The sequence below is a fragment of the Corvus moneduloides genome, chromosome 9, assembly GCF_009650955.1.
Source record: "Corvus moneduloides isolate bCorMon1 chromosome 9, bCorMon1.pri, whole genome shotgun sequence".
Lineage (NCBI taxonomy): Eukaryota > Metazoa > Chordata > Aves > Passeriformes > Corvidae > Corvus > Corvus moneduloides.
The window spans coordinates 7,763,379-7,785,166 of NC_045484.1; the positions used below are offsets into that span (position 1 = coordinate 7,763,379).

Consider the following 21,788-nt stretch of genomic DNA (forward strand, 5'->3'; position numbering starts at 1 on the left):
AATCACAGCTAATCTTCCCTTTTTGTGATTGAGTTGTTTTAGCTACACACCCATTCTAAACCACACACACCTCACTTACTGCATCAGCTCTAGAAGAGAGGAAATGTTTATTTTCCCTCTTCTCAAGTGTAAAACATCTTTTTCTTTTCATCAAAAATCAGCTGAGCACGGGATGTTTCCACCTGAAAGCAGACACCTTCGGCAGCAAAAGACAAAGAAGGAGGTAAACAGAGTATGTTTTGCCACCCTTACAGGCATAAACCATGGCTCCCACTTCTGACAATGTGAACACAAACTTGAGAACAAAATATGGTATTAGGGTAATCTTTCCAATGCCCCTTCCTTTATCAGGATTGTTATTTTTCTTTTGAAGCAGGGCTAGCAGCAACTTCTGCTATATGGGCCACTTCTGCCCCTGCCCTTTCCCATTCTTTTTCTAGGACCTTGAAGATGACTGAAAGTTTCCTTCTCAATGTCTCCAATATGTCTGGGAAAAAAAAAGAAAAAGGAAAAATCCCTTTTGGTGCTGCTTTGGTTTGTGGCAATGACCCAAAACCAAAATAACTATAGTTTTGGATAAGGAAAAGCCCCACAAATTGAAATCCTGCCCCACTTCCACCTTCTAATTACTTGGGGAGTTTTGTTAGTTTTTTCCCATCTGAATAGAAGATGATGTTGTTCTGTTGTATCATTTCCTTCTCTTCCCTTCTCCCATGAGGGAACACCAGTGAAGTTTGTCTATAAATAGGGCTCCATCTTCAGGAAACAAATAGGGGAGGACATGCAGGTAATGGTCCATATCCTCCAGATTCTCCAGGGCCTTTCCTTGCCAAGTGGGTACCTGAGGGTCTGAGACAGGGTATCAGAAATATTTCTCCTTCGACATTTCAAACTAATATGAGGGGAAAAAGCATAACTTAGGAGCAAGGAATCCCTTCAAGCAGCTGGCACAAGGATGGACCTCTCCTGCAGAGCTGCATCGGGAAACATCTGCTGACCTCAGGCACGCTGAGCTTTACAAGTGCCAAGCAAAACAGCAACAATACAAGCTGCAACAGGAAGGGTCTACAGAACACATCCCAACACCATGACACTGAAGAGGAAGCAAATATTGGGCATTTAAAAACACCAGGCAGAAGAGGCTAGAAAACACGAAAAAGAAAGGTAGAAGATCCCACTCTGAGGGAAAAAAGTTTCAGGAAAGCAGTATTTTCAACTAAGATATCAACAGTTAGTTTAAGAACTGGTTTAATATGACAGATGGCAAAAGCATGGACAGTTTTTTCATTCTGTTGAACTATAAGATGAGAAGTCAGAAAAGGAAGAGCACTTTGGCATACCTGCCCTAAGCAAGCCCCACTATTTGCAGGAACTGACTTACTGCCCCACATCAAAAGTCACAAAAGACTGAAGCTGAGAATTGGCTCTACTGGACAAGACAGCCTTTTAGAAATTGGAATCTTTCCTGTTTGGCTCACTCACACACCTGGGGTGCCTAGCAAGGCTTTAGAGCCTGCATTTGGACATCCCAGATACCGTAAGCATGAAAGGGTTTTCACAAGCCACAAAGACCCTGTCCAAGCTGGCTGAGCTCTCGGCTTGTTTCAGATGCAAAACCAGATCCAAGGGAAGAAAGAAAGAACCACTAAATATTTCATGCAGATGTTTGTTCAGAAGTGTAGATAAATTTGATTATAAGAGGGAAAGAAAAGCAGCACTCCTGCCATGGCTTCTCCAGGCATTCAACGGCACCTGATATTTTAGCTGTATTTTTACTTCTTTGGTTTGAATGTCAGTTTGATGAATGTGAAAGCGAGTCTTGCCAGGAACCCAAACTAAATTTCATTTGTGCTTCTGGCTGAACAAATCCTGTGCACTTCAAGTCTTGAATACTGACATTTAAGTTGTACAGTAATTTGTAGACGAAAGCCAATAGTGATATCATAACAAAGAGTTTTCTGGGGACAGAACCATCTCTGAGTATGAGCTGGGAGGTTTCCAACCAGCTAAAGTTGACATTGCAAGGAGACACCAAACAAAGCCCTTGTCCTCTTCCTAACTGATTCCAGACAAGGCTGCCATAGTGCCAGACACTCTGGAAAGTATTTCTTGTTTCTATTCCCGGTGAGTGCACCATCTGCTGACAGCAAGGCTCTGCCTTCTCCTGAGGGCTGCTCCAGAGCTACCCTCTCTGAGTGCTGGGCTGGAGAGAGCAGCTCAGCTTCTTCCCTGCAGGGGAAGAGAAGAAAAGCAACCCAGAGTGGAGTTTTTTGTGTGGTTTTGTTGTGCTTTGCATGTTTAAAAAACAATTTGTTTTTAATAAAGCCCCTGGAAAAGAAAGGAAGAAAGCAAATATTGACACCCAGAGCACTTTATTTTTTGCATGTATTCTGTACCATTATCTGGCCTTTAATGCCAAAGCTTGTGGCTGTGATCAGCAGAGGAAAGAGTTGTAGTTTGTAAGAAAACTCCCAGAGTTGTAGTTTGTAAGAAAATCAAAGGAATCCTGTTTTCCTTAAGCAACAACCCATCAAGAGAGGTATTGAAAGGTCTGGAACCTAGACCCGAGTCCAATTTACTCAGCCTGTCCTTTTCCTCTCGATTTCTCCCTCTCTGTTCAAGAAGAAACTACAACACAAGACCAAAGGTGTGCTGCAGAAGCAGTTTTTTCTCTCTGGGCCATCTCCAACACAAATGTACACTCAACTCAGCACTGAAACATGTTCTTTCAGTGCCACAAATGTTACATTAAGTTTCCTGTATTACCAGTGTTAAGAGCCACAAATGTCCTCCGATGCTTCTGCTGTTGTTGCTAAAATACCCAGAGGGCTTCATCTTTCCTTGGCAGACAGAAGACATGGAGCTGGCTAACATGGCACTGTTTCATGCCTCTTGCACTCATCTCAGAGTTTTTTCTTCACATTTCACCAGTTCCTCTCCGCTAGTGTGTAAGACATTTGACTGTCATCATTTGTATATAGGTTTATTATACTTAAGGCTTGCAAAAAGCAGAAAACCAATCCTTTTCTATCCTTCACTAAGGGCAAAAAAAGCCCAGAAGTGGATGAACTGAGAAAAAGAAACTGACAGCCCATGATCTGTGGTTCTCTGTCCTCAGAATATCTCTTAGAAATGCTTCAAGCAGTCATTGCAAGTCTGGGAGTTCCATTCCTTCTGCAAGCCATCCGTGGTTCCAACTAACCTGCCCCACTTTGCTCTGGAAAGGAGGGAGGAAGGGAAGAATTGCTAAGGAAACAAAGTAATGTAAGGCAAAAGTAACCCTGTGTTTGAGTTGTTAATCACTGCCCTCCACTTTGGGCAGGTGCCAGACACATGGCTTTAGTCTACTGAGCACATGTTACTCAGTGGGACATTTGGGATGTTTCTGAACATACCAGGACACTGCTTGGGGTCACCTGCCAGGGCAGCACAGAGGTGACTCCAGGCCACGTCAAGACCCTGGCCTGGCTGTTGTGGGTGGGATCTGCACTGACAAACCCCAGCACACAACAGACAGCTCCAACACCTCTGCAGCAACACAACACTTGCTGCATGTGATGATACATGAACAAGATCAGCTCCTTTGCCCACACAGAAAATGCTTCCTATAAGGGAACAACAGCTCTGTTTCTCTAACTTTCCAACACCCCATCACTGAGGTATCCCTACACTCCTGCTTGCCATAAGATGGGTCTGTTTCCTTAATCAGAGAGTCTAGCACAAAGTCTCAAACAGAAAACTTTCACAAAAGCACTGCTGAACGCACCAGGCCTCAGAATAATCCTGCTTTCCCACACACCAACTCAAGATTCCTCAGCTTGAGGTAAGGGCACTAGACCATGGTGACACCAATACAGGTGTGCTCAATGGATGGTGCTGTCAGCAGCCCAAATCCTTCATGCTCCAAAAGCTTAGCACACCCCAGTAGTGCTGACTAGCATCCTGCAGGCTAAGTGGAATGCTAATCTGGTGAAAGACTTGTGTGTTTACTACTTTATCCTTACAAGTGGCACATTGTGATTGCAAGCTGAACAATCCTTGGGCAATTTCCTCATTTTTAGTTAAAGATGATTAATCTTAGCACTTCTGGGATTTTTTTTCCTGTTTGTGCTACCAATTTAAGAAATGAGACACACCCCTAAATCTTTCAGCAATCAAGAGCCACTGCTTCTTCATTTACTGTACTCTATGACAACAGCAGACAAATCACACTTCTCAGCCAGCCAGGCCAGTGTCTTTATTTGCAGACTGCTCAGTGGATCTAAATTTTTACTAGATTATTCAGTTTCCAGGACAGTCCTGGAAAGTAGAGGAAAATCCATGAGGACACCCTAGAGAGGAGCTGCAATGAAGTCTCCACAAGAGGCCAGCCATTCTAGTGCAGCTGCTTGAGGTCAACAGGACACAAGAGGTTTTGAAGCAGCAGCAGATTTACTGAGCTACATCAATCACCACCTCAGTCATCCTCCACAAATACAGCTTTCTTTATATCACCAAATCTGTTTTCCAGTTTGAAAGGGGTTCCAGCCATACAGAGGTAGCCAAATTGTAAGAAAACACAAAATTAATAATAATACTAAAAAAAATAGTATCACATCACCCTCTCAAATCTCCTGTTCCAATCTCTTTGCAAGTCTGCCTTTCCTCTCTCCAACTTCATATTTTTCTTTGTTTTCTGTCCACTACATATCTAAAGTGGTAGTTAGGACACATTCTGGCTGGCTGACATCCTAATAAATGCTCTAAGACTGCTGCTAGGTGACATACACCATGTAAGCTTAAGCAGACTGATTATGGGGAAAAAAATAACTAGTTGAACACTTCTTATAGTCAAAAATATAATGCTACAGCCACCAGCAAATACTTGCCTTACATGCTTTGCTGCTACTGGCATAAGAAAAGATGCAGAAAATTTATCTTTTGCATCTTCTGTGAACATTCTCCTTTCCCTGCTTTTTACACATTAGTTGGGTTATTTTCCTGCAAATATTTTACGATCACATGTAGGATTTGCATTAAAAAAAACCAAACCAAACACACAAGACAATTTATATTCAAATGAGAACAGGGAAAAGAATCAGAATAAAAACATTCCCAAAATAAATACACTGATTGTTTAGACTAGAACATGTGTGCTTGGTTTCCATTTGTTTCAGCCTTGTTTGTGCTTGTTTAACACATTTTCAGATCTGGTTACTCTACAGGCACAGTCCAACACAAACGTGGAAATCAAAGAAGGAGAAAAAGGCATGTAGGAACTGCAATAATTTGCAAATGACCAGATTTCATGTTGTAAGTGCTAAAAACCCAGCACAGCTAATTAGATGTTTGTCAATGCCAGAAGTCAGCCATGTCTCGGATGCCATGCCAGCTGGGAATGCAACCAAGGCAGGCTCCACAGAAGGCACATGTGGAGGCAGGAGAGCCTGGCTCCCTGGGATACCTGGCTCCCTGGGATACCTGCCTCCAGATGCCCTGGTTCCAGCTCCCAGCCCTGCTGAGTGCCAAGGCCTGTGTGCTCACTGCCTTTTGTGCAAACACTGCTGGTTGCCAATTCGTGTCTTGCACCTCACGGAATGCAAGGCTGGGGCAAGGGGGTGACCTCTGCAACAAACTGAACCCAAATGTACCCTTTTCCCTTCACACACCTCACCAATCACTCTTTAATAATAATAATAAAAGGAAGTTTTTATACATGTTGAATTCAAATCCAAACAACTCACGGAGATTACAGAATAGTTCACTGACACACAGATGGGAAATTCCTGGGCGCCTTTCTTCCAGCATAAAACAAATGGATAAAATAGAAACACTAATAGAATTCCTACTAAATTACTTCTGCTTTTAGTAACTGAAAGTTTCAGTTTTCAATACAAAGCAGCAACAAACCCAGAAGAGTTTAGTAACACAGTACTACCTAATGCAGAGTGACCACTAACTCCACACAAGCCACTTTCACATCCTCAATTCACACTGGCATTCAATTTATATTTAATTAGACTTGCATTCTTTTCTTAGAGATACCATGGTGCTGTGTCAAAGACTGAAGGATGTTCTGAAAGGCTTGTTGGTAATTAAGCAGATCGGACTGCACTCTCCCTCCAGTATTTTCAAGCAGATTTCATGTGTCACCAGGCCAGCTTCCCTCCCAGACTTTCACTCCCACCCCTAAATTCCCAAGTTCAACATTACAGATCACCCCCACACATATCTGTCAGCAAGAAAAAATGTGTCAGCAGAATAACTTTATCTGCTAAACTTGTTTGCCAAGGGCTGCCACATCCTGGACTGCTTCCCTTAAAACCTTAAAACAGCTGAACAGCAGTCCTCGGAGTCCTCCATGAAACATCACAAACATCTCACCACTCACACAGTCAACAAGACTTAAGACCAATTTAAAAAATTGTGTGTTGGTCTTTATTAAAGCAACACACATCCATTAATGCAGAGGAAAACACAGAACTAACTACACAGCCACCCATCCAGATGGGATTCTTCTGTGGGACGACCCAAACACTGCACCTTCACTGATCCACTGCAAGCCATGGAGGGTTTGCAGGACTCCCTGTTCTTCAGCTTCGCATCCCCATCCCTAAACCATCCAACTGCTTCCCTGCTTTCTCTGATTTGACAGAAACAGGTAACCTGTACATCTGCCCTTTCGTTTTACATCTAGTCTTCCAAGAATCCTATCACTTCCAACAAGAACCTAAGAAGCATCTTACAATAAGGCCAGCTAAGGGAATTTCAAAGTCTGCTACAGAATTTAGGGGGTGAATTTCCCATGATTTTGCTTTTTTTTGGATGTCACTCTCTCTTTGCAATGGTTCATTGGTTTTAAGCAACAAAATATTCACTGCTAATGTGCTTGGATGAAAACGTCCTGAGCCTGAATGCTGGCACACCTCCATTCAGGTGTGCTAATGAAATGATTTCTTACACAGAAAAAATGGCAACGCAAGGTTTCAGAACATATTTACCTCCAGCTGACCACTGCACGGAAATCAGGGATTCCACAGTTAGCTAATTTCGGAGAAAAGAGTGTTTTTGCTGAAGTGTAAGCTAGCACAGGTATTATCTCAAAAAAGTCCTTATTTCTGTAAGAAGTTGCAGGGACTGAAAAAAACCACATATATCAGAAGCTTCTGTTCTTAAGGACATAGCAGAACAGCAATCCTGTATTTGTGGAGCTACCATTCAGTGACACCTTTATAAAACAGAAGAAAATGTGTATGGGAGGAGTGAAATCTAAAGAAATGGTTTGTATATCCCACATTCTGGGTATTCTGAAGAGTATTGCACAACCAAACATTCACATCACCTTGATACAGCCTAGAATTTTAATTGCAGAGCAAGCATTTATTCTGCTAGGGGAAAAAAAAAAAAAAAAACCAAACCAGAAAGAGTAATTCCTTGCAAACTTGCAGTTACATTTCTCTTCATTGCCTAAATCCAGTACTGATGCAAACCACCTGGTTCAGGCACAGCAGTTATACTGGCATGCTCAGCTACTATACTGGCCAGGAACAGTCAGACATCCAAGGATTTCTTTTTGCTTTATCTACTTTATTAAACATCAAACATGTCAAGAAGTTAACCCTGTCACATTCCTGTAGTTACTGACTGCTGCAAAGATATGAACACAATCGACCTTTCAGCCTACTTTGACAGCAGTGCCTTGCCATCAAGCTCAACACCTTACTCATTCTTGGGGGTTGGGAAGATGCCACAGGAACTTCAGGGCACTGTGGTAAAAGTCTTCCCACCCATCTCGCTGTGATTCCAAGCCTTTCATCACTAACAAGAGTTCCATGCATTCCATCATCTCACTGCAATGCAGACACAAGTAAATTTTCCCCCAGCTTTGGAAAGATGACCTAGCAATTCTCACCAAGTGTCTCTCCCAAGTGAGTGGTAATGTTTGAAATGCAGATAGGATTTGCAAATCAATCCCTTAGTATCTGGAAGCTGATTTCTCTGCCTAATAGTCAAAAATCACAGTATAAACCCTAAATACACTAAGAAATGGTCTACCTTAACCTTGTCCACATTGAAGCAAAATTATCAGCTGTATTTCATGTCCTGAGATAAACAATATTTGCAATAAGTGAAAATACTTCAGAAGTCATTTCAGCTTTAGCAAATTTTCTAATAATAAAAATATAAACCTCACTTCCTAAAAATTTATCACAGTCAGAAACAAAGTCTTCCTCCATATTTATCCCATTCCTTTAATTTGACTGGGATTTTGAGGAGAAATGGAGACACTACTGATTGGCATCCTACTGAAATATTATCCCCTTTTAAAAGAGCAAACAGCTCCATCTGAAAGGTCTTTATGTTCCAAAGCCAAGTTAAATGGACAGGTATGTGCAAGAAGTATTAGAGTAAAAAGATTCTCCTTTCTTCCATAGATTTCTTTATAAAGTGTCTGGGAAGTGATGTAGCTTTTCCCTGCTGCTCTCTGGCTCCTCTGGCCTACTGATAACGGTTCAAATAAGAGAGGTTTCTGATTACCGCTCCAACTAAACAAGGAGGGGGAACAACCTCTTCTCCAGACCCACAAGACAAGTAATACAGGGCTTACACTGTAATGAGGGAGATTGCAGCTGGACACATCTAAGGGTCAGGATTGCAAGGCATGGAATGTACAGCTGGATTTCCTGAGTATTTTGAGTACTAAAGCAGCTTCAAGTCATAGCTACTGAAATTAGCACAGGTATGAACAAGCAGATAAGCTCTCCAAGTCTGACTTTTTTTCCTAAAAGGACTCTAAACACAGTTCTTAATCTCTGCAGGTATAAATGGAGCAGACAAACTGCTGTATGCTGCACTGAATAAAAAAATGCCAAACCAGGAGAAATTACAAGTACAAAATCTGGCTCTTATTGCCAGAAGGATTCCAAAAGAGGAACCATTATACAGATGCATCTTCCCCTAAGCAGGAGAAGAATAAAGGACAGATTTCAGATTTCAAGCTCAAGGCTTTAAAACACAACACTGGCTGTTGTTAATGATTCAAACAAAAACCTCAGGACAGCAAACTTGCTAGGTGAAGAGGAATTTCTAAGCAGCTTACCTCAATGGACCATAATTCAACATTATAAAGGCCAGTATCACCATCACACACAGTGTCCTTCTCTTTGGAGATGATACTTTGAGCTTCTGGTTCTAGACAGAAAAAACAGAAGACATTGAGTAAAAGAGGGGCACAGATATGCAGAGGTATGTCAGAAGCTAAGTACACCAAATTATACTAGCTTTTTAAATTTATATTTGCCTAATTATGTGTGAATATATTCCTGAACTACTTAAAAATAAAACTTTGGTTTATACACTATATTCAGCTTCTATCCAGTGAAATATTCAGAAGCACCATGAAGAACTAAAAGTCTACCAGATAATGTGTCAGCTGTCCTGACCTACAGTTGGTGAAAGCCATGCTTGGAATGGGATGCTGGGCTAGAAACCCTCAAAGGTCTTCCGGTCACCACTCCCCCAATTCTGTTCTAGTGTCTTCCACCTGAACCACTGCTTTCATATAAAAGCAGACTTTCATCACAATCTCTTACCTCTAATACCACTTCATCCAGCTGCCTCTTCAGCGTGCTGTTTTCTTTCTTGAGTTTCTCATTCTCCAGCAAGGCTGCCTCCAGCCTGGCCTCGAGTCCCAACATGTATTCCTTCTTTTTCTTGCGTGACTGAAAGGCTGACTCACGGTTTTTGATCATGCGTTGCTGCCGCCTCAAGACATTGACCTGAACACACAATAGACAGGGCTGTTAACAATCCACAAGTTAAAAGTGCCTCCACTTCATGCAGAATTTCTACTTCTTTACTTTGTCAAAGGTCTGCACAGATAGTTTCCCACACTCTACTTCAAATGAGCTGGAATGGTCAGGACACAAGCACTTCGGGATCATGGTACACCCAAGGAAAAAACAGGTCCTGCACAGTCTCAGTTTTCTTCTGCATTCTCAACATTCTACGTGCAGGGATCACCAAACGTATACTTGAGTTTGATTTGGTCAATCAAATCACAAAGACAGAAAATACCTATCTTCAGGTCTGCAAGGCAGCAAGAATGTCTTTCACCTTCACTTTTCCCTGCACCATTTTACAGGCTACAATCAGTCATCTGCTTTCCTAACAGGAAATTTCTAGGGTTTCCAGTCTGTTCTGTACGGAAGTCATTTCCACACTGATTACATCTGCTTCTGTACCTTTTCCACCTATGCTACACAGTTTTTGAGATTTTGAACAGTGTTCCTGATCTCAGACTGCACATTCTATGTGTCTCAAGGACTTACATGGCAGTTTAAATGCAGTCTCTGCATTCAGATCAGGAGTGTGGCTTGGATTCACATTTCTAGATTGTCCCACTAAATGTGTTTCGCTTCACATCACAGAACAGTCTCTGAGAGCACACACACTGGATTCCTTCAGGATGAAGCTCAACCAGCAAATATACTCCAGGAGAGCACATAATTCACTCTAACCACTAGCAGGCATTTAGCCTGCAAGACCAGACTGGGACTGCTCAAAGTAACCTCTCCCCATCCTCCAACAGTCCCGATGACTGATTTTTTTCCCAAGCAGGAACACTCCATCATCTTTTACCACTTACTCATTTTGTGGTTTGCACCGAGTGGGACGACCCGGACCGAAAGCATCTTGCTGCTGACAAGGATAACAATGATGGATACTGCAGAACTACACAAAACTACTTAAAATCCTAAGTTTAAACACTAGTCTGTTGATTTCCTTTCCCTCACAGATTAACAAGTGTTTTCATTAAGAACAGAAGACTTCCATCACATTATTAAGCTACAACTGGATGTGCCTTAATGACAATTACACTGACAGATAACTGAATGATCCATCTTACACAGACCTGAACATCCTTCAGTACCTACCACCACGTGCGCTGGTGTAACCTGTATCTCTCAGAGCAGGAACATTAAAGAAAAAAGATGAGAACTATTCCAGAAGTATTATTCTAGGGTAATAGTATAATCACACAACAGTAACATTAACTAACTCAGAGTCTGAATCCGGCTATGTAAAAAACCTTAACCACAGCTTTTCAACTCTCTCCTTGTATCTACCTGCACACAGACAATATGTTGTTCTAGGGCACTGGAGTCTGCAAAAAAAAGTGGCCACAAGCTGTCTGAAGACAACATTCTTCTTCATAATGCTGCAGTCTGGTGACAAAGACGAAGAAAACATATTACAGTGCATTAGCATTCTGGGCTTTTTATAAATTCTAATTGCTTTTTATGAAGATCATTTATTGTATGTCTAGTCTGCTGCCACCAACAAAAGTCTGTGAAAACAAAGCTGTTTGTACTTACTCCAGTTTCTCTCTTTAGCAGAGTGGAGAAGGAAAAGATTTAACACATTTTCATTAACACTAAGCTCTGTCTTGAATTTTTTAAGTACTACAACATTTAACATAAAAAAGCTTCTGCAGACATATAAAAACTGGACCAAAAAAAAGATTCAGGCTAGCCAAGAACTGCAGTGTACAGAACACACCAATTCAGGGCCAGGATCACTTAAACTGTTCAGAGGTGAAAAAACAAGGAATGAGTTCATGCAGCAGCTTTGGCTCAAGTTGTGTGCTATTCCAAACAAGGAGTTCCATTCCCCTTTTTAAAAAGAGGTTTTGCATCATGGAGCTGAACAGAGAAGACCAAATTGTTTACATCCATTCTTGTTTGCAGACCTGTTGAGGATTATTCATTACAGGATAGCTTTTAATTACGTGTCTGGAACTCCTGGCAAATCTACATGCTTCCCTGAAGAAAATAAGGTGTTAGAGGACCAGTGCAGTGCCTCTACACTAAGAGTGTACATCCTAAGGTACATCTGCCACTGTTTCAGATGCTGCCATCTAGATTTTATGTGTTATTTATCCAGACTACCCTCTTTTACTCACAGTTCTCCAAATGCTGTGAGGAACAGCAGCTCTTCCAGCCTGATTCCAGGTACTTTGTGCAGTATCTGCATTTCAGTCTGTGCCACACCATTTTGACTCATTTTCTAAGCTTGCTTAAATGAAATCCAGTATTTGTGTCCCTAGGTTATTTTGTTTTAATTTACAATCTGTAAACAGCTTAAGGTCTTTGGTCAACCCTCCAGGTCTTGCCTGGCTCTTCTTGGGGAATGCCACAACTGCACACCTGATCCCACCTAAATCTGATGCAGGAAATGGAAAGAGTTGTGTGAGTGAAGTGATGCAAGACTGCTGAACCTGGAAGCAGTATGGCCATCAGCATTACACAACTGGCCTGGCATCAAGATAAACATGCCCCCTGCTCAAGCAGTTTGATAATCAGGAGAGAGAGGAACTAATTTATAATGTCAGTCTGCTTGAGCAACATTGCTTTGTGCAAGTGCTGAACCAAGATTACAGGCAGCAAACACCTCTGCCAACTTCTTTTGCAGCCTCCAGCTTTTTAAGTTATATTGTATTGATGTTCTGCTCCAGATAGCAACTACTGGTTCTAAGGAAACACAGACCATAGAGGGAGAACATCGGCCTTAAAAACAATCAGTCATCAGTGATGCAACTTCTGCTTTCTAGCTTTGAAAATGACACCACCACTAGCACGGATACACACAAAAATGCGGTAAATATGGAGAACTGGAAGGGTCATTGCAAACCCTTGCTTCAAACAGCACTAACCAGATTCAGATTGTCCTCTATCTCAGAGGTTTTACAAAGAGTCATGCACTTTACAAATAAACACTGCTACCTCAATTTACTTCCAAAGAAAACTCAATTCTGAGCAAAATTTAACCTCCCTTCCAACACAAGCTGTACTTCTAGAAGTAAGAATGTGTCTCATACTCCAGAGAGATTTTTGTACACGTGCTGGGAAAGTTAACAAAGAGCTAAAAGTACAAACCATTCAACTTAGCATTTGCTGGCTTCTTATCTCAGCTTATGAAAGCTGCCGTCTTTGAAGATGCATCTTTAATTGCAGGAATACAAAGCATATGCAAGGTTTTTCTGTTCTTATGGAAGTTCTGGGTTTTGTTGTCTCTAACTCAACAGAACACAACTTGCCTAATGAGTTTATGTTATACAAATATTAGACAATGTACAGCACAGAAAAGAGGATTCTTCAACAGAAATCCACACTTATGCTGAAGGTATTTTGCATAATTAATCTTTTCTAGATTTTCAGTATTCTGGCAGTTCCCCACGGCTGGCAGGCTGCACATGTGTGCCACCAGGGTCTCACACCTACAGCTTGCCATCAGCCTATCTCAGTGTAATCCCCTGGATGTCTGAGTGTTAAGCTAACAGTTTATCCCTCCTAAGCCCAAAAGAAAGTCCTGCAGTGTTTCTTTTTATCCTGCAACATCTGCTTAGATTAGCAAACAAAAACACGTGTTCCAGAGCTCAAATGTCAGCTCCATCTGTGCAGCTCTGAGCACCACATAGTGTCCAAGGCAGTCGGGAGATGTTTTAACCCTGCTGGCACCAGCTGAATCCCAAAGCATTTGTTCTTTCTCAAAGCACTTTTTCACAGTATGTGTCAAAGAGCAGTTGCAACTGTTTTTTCATGTTGTAACTAACACAGGTAAGATGTGCAGCATTCCATAAGTCTTAAAATTGCCTCCCTAAAACAGCTTTGGGTGGAAATACCCACACCACCATTCTTGAAATCAAACACCTCTTTGTTACACCAGCTACACATGTGAGTACTGATGTCACGGATACGGAGTACGATGACAATAAGGGGGTTTTGTCAAATAAACCTTATATTCAGACAATGCCATGCTAGCCCTGCTTATAGGGAGTCCCAAATCCAATGACTGCTGGCAGGTCTCTTGAGTTAACTTTGCATGACAGGGAATTACAATTTTAAAATGCAGCACACTTAACTGCTCTGCCCACTGACAGACCTTTGTTTGCTTCTGGTACACTGAATATCAAGTTTCCACTGTACTCTGGCTGCTGAGCTATTTGTAGCACAATATTTTCATTATAAAATGCAGCCCACACACAAACATGATTAGTGAGGAAAAGTTAACCATCAAGCTTGAGTGGCAATCCCAGACACTAGGAAACCATACAGCAACATCCCTCCAAAGAAGCTGAACAGGCTTCCCACTGCTTTTGGGAAACAGTGACCCGCACTGCTAATAAGCAGGTGCCTATACAGCAAAATTCCATGTGTTTTCACCAGTGTTTTCTCCCTTACACTGAGATATGATAGGACCCTCAGCTCACAACTGTGCTTGGAATACCACACTAGAGAATGACACTCAGAATTTTAAAGTTACCAACAAGAAGCTTTGGTCCTTTCCACAAGCATGTCTTCTTTGGACAACACAATGCAATCAAAGCAGCTCCAGATTACTAGGAGCTAGATCAAGTTAACACCCAGCTTGCTAGATGGCTAAGATGTCAAAGCTGAAGAGGGGAACAAAAACCTCCACGCATCTCAAAAGCTACTGTTTACATCTACTGCTTACTGTGAGCTACTATGGAAAAACTTATTTATTTGCACTGTAATTGTTGAGAGCTTAACCCCCTTCTACTCATTCAATACATGATCAAAAGGGAGCCTGAAGAGATTAGGATCACAACTGGAACTCAGTAACTGAAGTTTCTAAAAATCATGAGTAAAATCTGGGGAGATAAAGATGTATGGAAAAAGAATTCGGCATTGAAATTTCCAGTTCATCTACTTCCAAAGAAATGTTTTTATTATATAGATTAGAAAAATGATTTAGCGCTGATCAAAAATCAGATATATCAAATCTTCCTGTATGTAAGAGAGCTCCACCACTGAGAGCTTGCACTTGAAAAGACAAGTGATGGAAATTATCTATTAGCACTGTCTTCTGCCACTATGCTTGCACACCTGGTCTGCAACTCCAGGCAGGCCAGCAGATATTTAGCTGTTCCTCCCTGTTCTGTTCCAAGCTGCTAAATTCCCTGTTTACAGTTGGAAATCCTATTAGCAGTTTTCCTGAGACTCAGAAGGGACCTGGCTATCCCATTAAGGCCAATATGCAGGTAACTGTGTCCAAGCCTTGGTTAGCAGCTATCACACAGAGTCAGAACTTACATCCAGCCCCATGGATGGGGTGCTGCTCTGAAGCAAGGGCTTTGTCACCGGGATTTTACTGCTGGCTGAGCCGTTCCCAGCAGCTGCAGGCAGCGCATTCACCGTGTGGTTCTGAAGTGGTGTGGCCCCTCCAGTAACAGCAATGACTGGCTGGGAGGCAGGAAGCACCCCAGAAGCCTGGAGCTGTACCACAGCAGGCTGGGGCAGCACCATGGATTGACCTGGAACACAAGAACAGCAGCGCTCAGCACAGATGAAACGGATTTGTACACCACTTTTCTGCAGGGGCATACTGATATCCTCTCCTGCCCCTCACAGTTTATCTCAAATCCATTACATTCCACAGAACAGGAATGGAAAAAAGAAGTTCTAAAGTTTACAGGACTCTTAATCCATCTTGCAAACCAAAACTACAGATATTAAAGGAATCCACTAAACCAAGCTCTGTCCCAAAAGCTATTCAAAGTTAATAAAATTCAACACTTTGTTATATACATTACTCAGTATTGCTAATACTTGAAACACTGAACAACTTTTTCAAGGAATTTAGCCAACTTACCTCAATCCTCCTTCTGCCTTTTGTCTATACCTACTTTATTGCTGTACTCAATGGAAAACTTACTACACAGAAATGACTCATACCACACAGATCAATTCAAACTAGCAGAGAGATGGAAGATGAACAAAAAAGAACAAGGCAAGTTACACTTTCAAAACTTACGTTGAAGCTTCAATTCACACTAAGACCAGTTTTTTAGAAAAATGTCTTATGCAAGAAAGTTTATACACAAGCTGAATAGCGCTTAAAGAAAAGCAGGCAGAAAAAATGAGGTAATTTTGACAGAGATTGAAATGGAATTAAAAACAGTCACTTCCAAGAAACTTCAGTCCAACAACTACATTTAACTAAAGCAGGTGCTTGAGTAATATTTTGTTAATGTCTCTCTAATCCTCTGTAACAGGATGACCTCGGCAGCTTTCAGAAAGAGCACATTCCAGCTGAGCATTCCAAACAAAATGCACGACAATGGATTACAGCATTTACCCAGCCTTCTGGAAGGTGAAAAGTGAAGTAATTTACCCAGCGCCAAGATCTTTTATGTATGGAATAAAACTACACCCTTTCTTGCTGCAGACACAATCTTGAAGACATCGTAAGTTAGTATGACCCTATTTGAGAATCTTAAATGATGAATTTGAGACCATTTCAACATTTTTTTAATGTATAAAGGATACGATGCTCTAAGACCATGCTTTCTCCTTTAAGCTTTTATAAAAGGGACCGTGAAAATATAATTTCTCATGCTTCTTTGAAGATAATGGCATATTTCAAACTGGTAGTTCCAAGTTCAACTTGTCATATACAGGAGATTTTGACTGATGAAAAAAGATCCTTATGGTTTTTATTATGGAAGCTGCACAAGAGAATTTCTAAACATGCCATCAGTTAAAGTAAATGGAAAGCATGGAAATACTGTCTCAAAAGTATTTCCTCTATACTGTCTCACAGAAACTACTGTCCTGACTTTTCTTCAAGGAAAAGGAGAGGCTGATCTTCAGAGAATTAGACTTATATCCAAAGAAATCCATATCCCCAGCATTCCTTATTCCAGATGGTATTTTATCAGCTGGAACATCAGAAGGAATAAGAATTAGGTCATGCTGACTGTGCTGACCTGTGTTTTAAGCAGTCCAACAATCTTAGGCACGTTATAACAAATGTCAGCATCTCCAGATTTGGCTGAACCCCTGATGGAAGAAAAATTAGTAATGGAGACAAATTTTTCATCATTGCAATAATTTCTAGATACGTGCCCTTAAGAATTTGTCTCCTTTTCCTTCCATGCCTCAGTGCTTGTGCAATCAACCGCAAGGGACTGTGGCCATCAGCTGGTGAAACGAGCAACTGCAGCTGACAATTCCTGCAAGGCAAGCAGTGTCCCTGCTGCCAATTCCTGCAAGGCAAGCAGTGTCCCTGCTGTCTCGGCTGGAGAGTGAAACAATGCTTTGGATTTTGAACTCCAAAAATCGGTTACAGGGCACCTGTAGCACTGAAGAATTATCACGGGGCAGGAAGTCACTTTCCTCTTGGTAACATCAGCAGCTTTTCTAACCTCTGACACGGCTCTCAATTTTTAGCAGATTTCACAACATTCTCTTTAATGCTGTTTAGTGACCTAACAAGCCATGAACTCATGCTCCCACCATCCTGTGGAAGCGTTTCATGTGGGCAAAAAAAAGCTTGTATCACTTCTCCCAAGCTTTCCAGCTTCCTTCAAGCCATCCTAACTGATTCTGCTGGATCTTCCTTCGGTTATGACAGAACAGCACTGTAATCACCTTATGCACCACCTGACATTGCAAGCAGAGCAGGGCAAAGCATCCCTATAGATCCTTCCAAATCAGCAGTTTTATCTCCACAGCTGCCAGTGCTCAGCACAGCCTCCATCTTCCTTTCCAAATAATGGAATTACATAATCCAGTCTTCCATTTTACACAATGCCTGTGTGAGTGCTGTTTCTCACAGGACTGGATGAGAGGAGTAAAGCAATCTTCTCAACCTAAAGCTTTTCCAGCAAAGCACATAGGACCCTTTTTTCTCCTATTCCTCCTCTTCCATGCACCAAACCTAACTTCATCCTATCAGCCATCCCAAACAGACAATGCCGTCACCAAGACCTGGCCCAGTCAAGACAATTCACCTACCTTTGGGAGGTGCTGGCTGGATGTTAACAACTGGCTGATTCTTTGGCAGTGGCACAAGCGTGGGAAGAGTCTGAATAATGATGGTTTTAGCTGGGATGCCAATGTTAGCCTGAGCTTCAGGCACGGCAGGCAAAAGGGGTTTGGGTTGTATCAAAGGCCTGGACACTGTCTGACCACACCTCTTCAGGCCCCTTGCAGAATTATTTGCTAGAAAAGGAAAAAGAGAGTTGGGCCAAAAGGTATAAAATACATAATTCAAGCAATACTGAAGTGGCTTTTAATGTGGGGGTTTTTACCCATTTATAATATTTGTTAAAAATAAACATATCTGATCAAATATCCAAGTCATAAATGATAGGACATCTAGTGTTAGTTAATAATTTGGATGCAAGACAACACACATATTACCTATAGGATGAAAGTAACTCAAGCTGCCAAACCACAACAGTGTCTCATACCAGATCGAGAAGAGATGCTCACAGCAGGCTTCTTCCCTCCACCTCCTTCAGGGGATGCAGGGCTTCTGCAGCTCTTGCTGTAGAGAGAGATGGGAGACATCTGGGAGCTACAGCTGAAGTCCACATCATCCTGCAGACAGAAAGCACGTGAGATTAATGCTTCGGAAACTCAGAGAAGTGTCTACTAGCAGTTCAGAGTACATTTGCTTTTCATCATGTCTATGTTGCTGCTGCAGCCAACAGGAAAATGGTTTTGTTCTGCAGTTTAATTCTGGTCAACACCAGGTGACACTAAAAAAACCCAACAAGTACTTCTCCCCATCAGCAGAGCAACAGGAGGCAGAGGCCAGCAGCTGCCAGACTCAGAAGCCTTTAGCAGGCATTTTGTTTGCCAACACGGCTAATGAACATAGCTGAGGAAGAGAGCTGAACATGCTCTTATTCAAATGGGTCACAGAGAAGAGGTAAGAAAACACCACTGACGGGTTTTTGCAAGGGTTGGGAAAATAAACTATTTCCTCTTGTGCCATGAATTGTGTCAGAGAAGTAAATCACAGGGCTTTTTGTTTGTCAGAGCTGTTGCTGTCTGTGTTACAGGGAGGTTTTTGCATACAGGCACATTTTGCACTGGAGAGTCCACAGATGATGGCGAAGGGACCGAGCAGCTGGAAGTGGCCGGTGATAAGGGTTCTGTCTTCACATTTGCATCTGCAAGAGGCAGGTAAAGACATTTTACTGCACAAGTTTTTGGCAATGGGATATCAGTAAAGGACACACTGTCCTACACCAGCTATTTAATTCCTGAAGCAAGGCACAGCAGAAAACACAGCAAGATTAAAGGTACTGAGCAGCTTGGGTTGTAGGGCAGCCCTTGCCAGCTGTACCCATCCGACAGAAGCACGGCATGATTCTCATCACAGAGCAAAAGGCTGTAGGGCATCAAATAGTTCCACACGAGTTTTAAGAGCTCACCCTTGTGGGACGGGGAGGGGGGGGAAGAGCAACACCTGCAAAATATAGGTTAATTACCTGCATAAGCATGGCCCGTAATATTCCAAAGGTCCGAATCCCAAGACATCAAATCCAAGTCAAAATGAAAGTTATAGAGATCATTTTCCTGAAATGACAGTTCAGAAACAGAGACAAGACAAAAAGAAAGATACACTGACACCATCAGCCATTACGTTCACATTCTCACAGCTCCAGAAAACCAACCAAACAACATAACTATCAATCACTTCAGGTGCTTTAAGGTATGCAGAGACAAAAGTTCTTAAAGGAGAGTTCTCAACTGGAACACACAAAACAAGACTCCTTTTAAACTTAGGCCTGTAGGAAGGGACAGGTCAGTTTAAGACCATCACTAATTATTGTACCCTTACTGATAATTCATAAAGCAAAATTTTAAGTTCAGTCATTGAACCATCTCACATAAAACACAAGTTTCAGCAACTTGGTGCCATCCTGTCCTTCATCTGCCTTGAAAAAATCTATTTAATGCTCTTGCACCATTACCTCTCGAAGCGCTTTACAAACAAAAACAGCACAGGGACAGTTTACCAGCAGGAAAAGAGACACAAGATTGATTTGTTCAAGACCTGATGAACAGTATGTATTAGGTCTCCCTATACTTGAATACACTGATGTCAACATCTAAAGCCAAGGACACCAGTTTCCTTTTCCAACAAAAATTAAAACAAACAAACAGGCTAAAATCACTTCATACATATTATTTATCATATGACCTCTAAAACAACAATTGGGGTTTCTTCTCCATTTTTTGTTTGTGCATCTGTCTCAGTTCCCGATGCAAATGTGGTGCTTTATGAGCACTTGCACAAGAAGTATAAACATCACGTACCCAGCTTATACAACTATACAACAAAGATTTTCCAAAAAAAACATCCTGCAATTGGATGGACTCTTATATTCTCAACTTACCTTGTGAAGGGAGGTTCAAAAAGCCTGCAGACTGCATAGATATTGGTACTTACAGGTTAGAATGAAGAGAAAGATCATCAGAGCACATTTAAAGGACAAATGACTAAAAAAACCACAATGTGAGCTGTGCATTAAGAGCCTTCACCCAGACAACTAATGCTGACCAGCTGATGGGGAATATCTCTCCCTTGTACAATCGGTCTGTTCCCACATTTTCTCCAGTGACTGGTCCTACACGTGTAGGAATGCTCTTAGAACCTGAGGTTTACACTGGATGATAACCCAGGGGGTGGACTGGAGGCGTTAGGACACAGTGGGCAGAGAGAAGGCAGGGGGAAGATCAGGGAGAGGAGAATCCACGAGGCAAATGCCCTGGGAGAGGAAAAGCAGTTTGAACAAATGGACAGTGAAAAATATGGGGATTAAGGCATAAAGTTGCGAGCAAAGGTTTTTTGAGAAAATCTTACATTAAAGAAGTAAACAAGAAGCCATCTAATAAGCAAGGAGCTATAGCACAGCCCCAGCCTTCTCCTCTCAGGTGGCCCTGAGCAAGCGCTCCCTCAGCGCTGCCCTGCGGGGCTCACCTTCACCGGGGCACTGACAACACCGCTCCTCCTCCACGGCGCCTCACACGCTCACCCTGAACCCTCCCCTTCGCACTCTCCGCTTCGCTCTCCGGCCGTGACGCCCGCAGTGTGTTTAAGCGGTCGATATCTCTGACGCAGGGTGAAGGCCGGGCAGCCACGCTCTCCTGCCAGGCTGCCCCGGGGGTTCCCCGAGCCGGGCCGGGGCTCACCCCGCGGGCAGAGCGCGGAGCCCGGCGCCCGCCATCCCCGCCATCCCCGGTACTCACGTCGGGCTCGTCCCTCGGGGCCGCGGCGCCCAGCAGCTCGCTCAGCTCCTCGCCCAGCACAGCCTCTGCGAGAGAGAGAGCGGGCTCAGCGCCGGCCCGGCCCCGCCGGAGAGCTCCGCGCCGGCCCGGCCCAGCCCCAGCCCCACTCCCGGCCCCCCGAAGCCGCGCTCACCCCAGTCCAGGCCGCCCCCCGGGGCGGGCAGCAGCCCCGCCGGCTCCCACTCGGCCTCGGCCGCCGCCATCGCTTCCCCTTCCTCCCGAACCACACGTCTGCTTCCGGCCAGGGCCCGCCCCCGACGGCGGCTGCCGGCGGACACTCGGCGGGGCGGGGCGGTGGAGGAGGCCGCGCGGGGTGCCGGTGGCGCTGCCTGCGCTCCGAGTTCCCGGAGAGAGTCACAGAGTCAATTCGGTTGTAAAAGACCTCTGAGGTGAGCGAGTCCAAGCTCTGACCCAACATGATCCTGTCAACCAGACCGTGACACTGACTTCCACGTCTCGTCTTTCCTTAAACACTTCCAGGGGCGTGACTCCACCACCTCCCAGGGCAGCCCATTCCAATGCCCAGTCGCCCTTTCTCTGAAGAAATTTCTCCGAATGTCCAACCTGAACCTCTCCTGGCACAGCTTAAGACTGTGTCCCCTTGTCCTATCACAAGGACAAGCCTGGGAGAAGAGGCCGATCCCCACCTGCTTACAACCTCTGATCCGGGAGTTGTAGAGAGTGGTAAGGTCACCC

The 21,788-nt window shown here is 43.1% G+C and overlaps 1 protein-coding gene across 2 annotated transcripts in view; it reads right to left on the bottom strand.

Moving 5' to 3' along the window:
- ATF6 (activating transcription factor 6) overlaps nt 1-21,334 on the bottom strand; it is a 73,263-nt gene extending 51,929 nt beyond the window's left edge. For both annotated transcript variants that reach the window (XM_032117315.1, XM_032117314.1), the window contains exons 1-9: nt 21,226-21,334; nt 21,054-21,118; nt 19,289-19,376; nt 18,873-18,967; nt 18,260-18,389; nt 17,802-18,008; nt 15,096-15,316; nt 9,573-9,758; nt 9,080-9,171 (exon numbers count right to left, since the gene is read on the bottom strand). In XM_032117315.1, the coding sequence (XP_031973206.1) occupies nt 9,080-9,171; nt 9,573-9,758; nt 15,096-15,316; nt 17,802-18,008; nt 18,260-18,389; nt 18,873-18,967; nt 19,289-19,376; nt 21,054-21,118; nt 21,226-21,295 (1,154 nt within the window). In that variant the 5' untranslated portion in view covers nt 21,296-21,334. The remainder of the gene's footprint in view (nt 1-9,079; nt 9,172-9,572; nt 9,759-15,095; nt 15,317-17,801; nt 18,009-18,259; nt 18,390-18,872; nt 18,968-19,288; nt 19,377-21,053; nt 21,119-21,225) is intronic.
- Nucleotides 21,335-21,788: the final 454 nt, after the last annotated feature.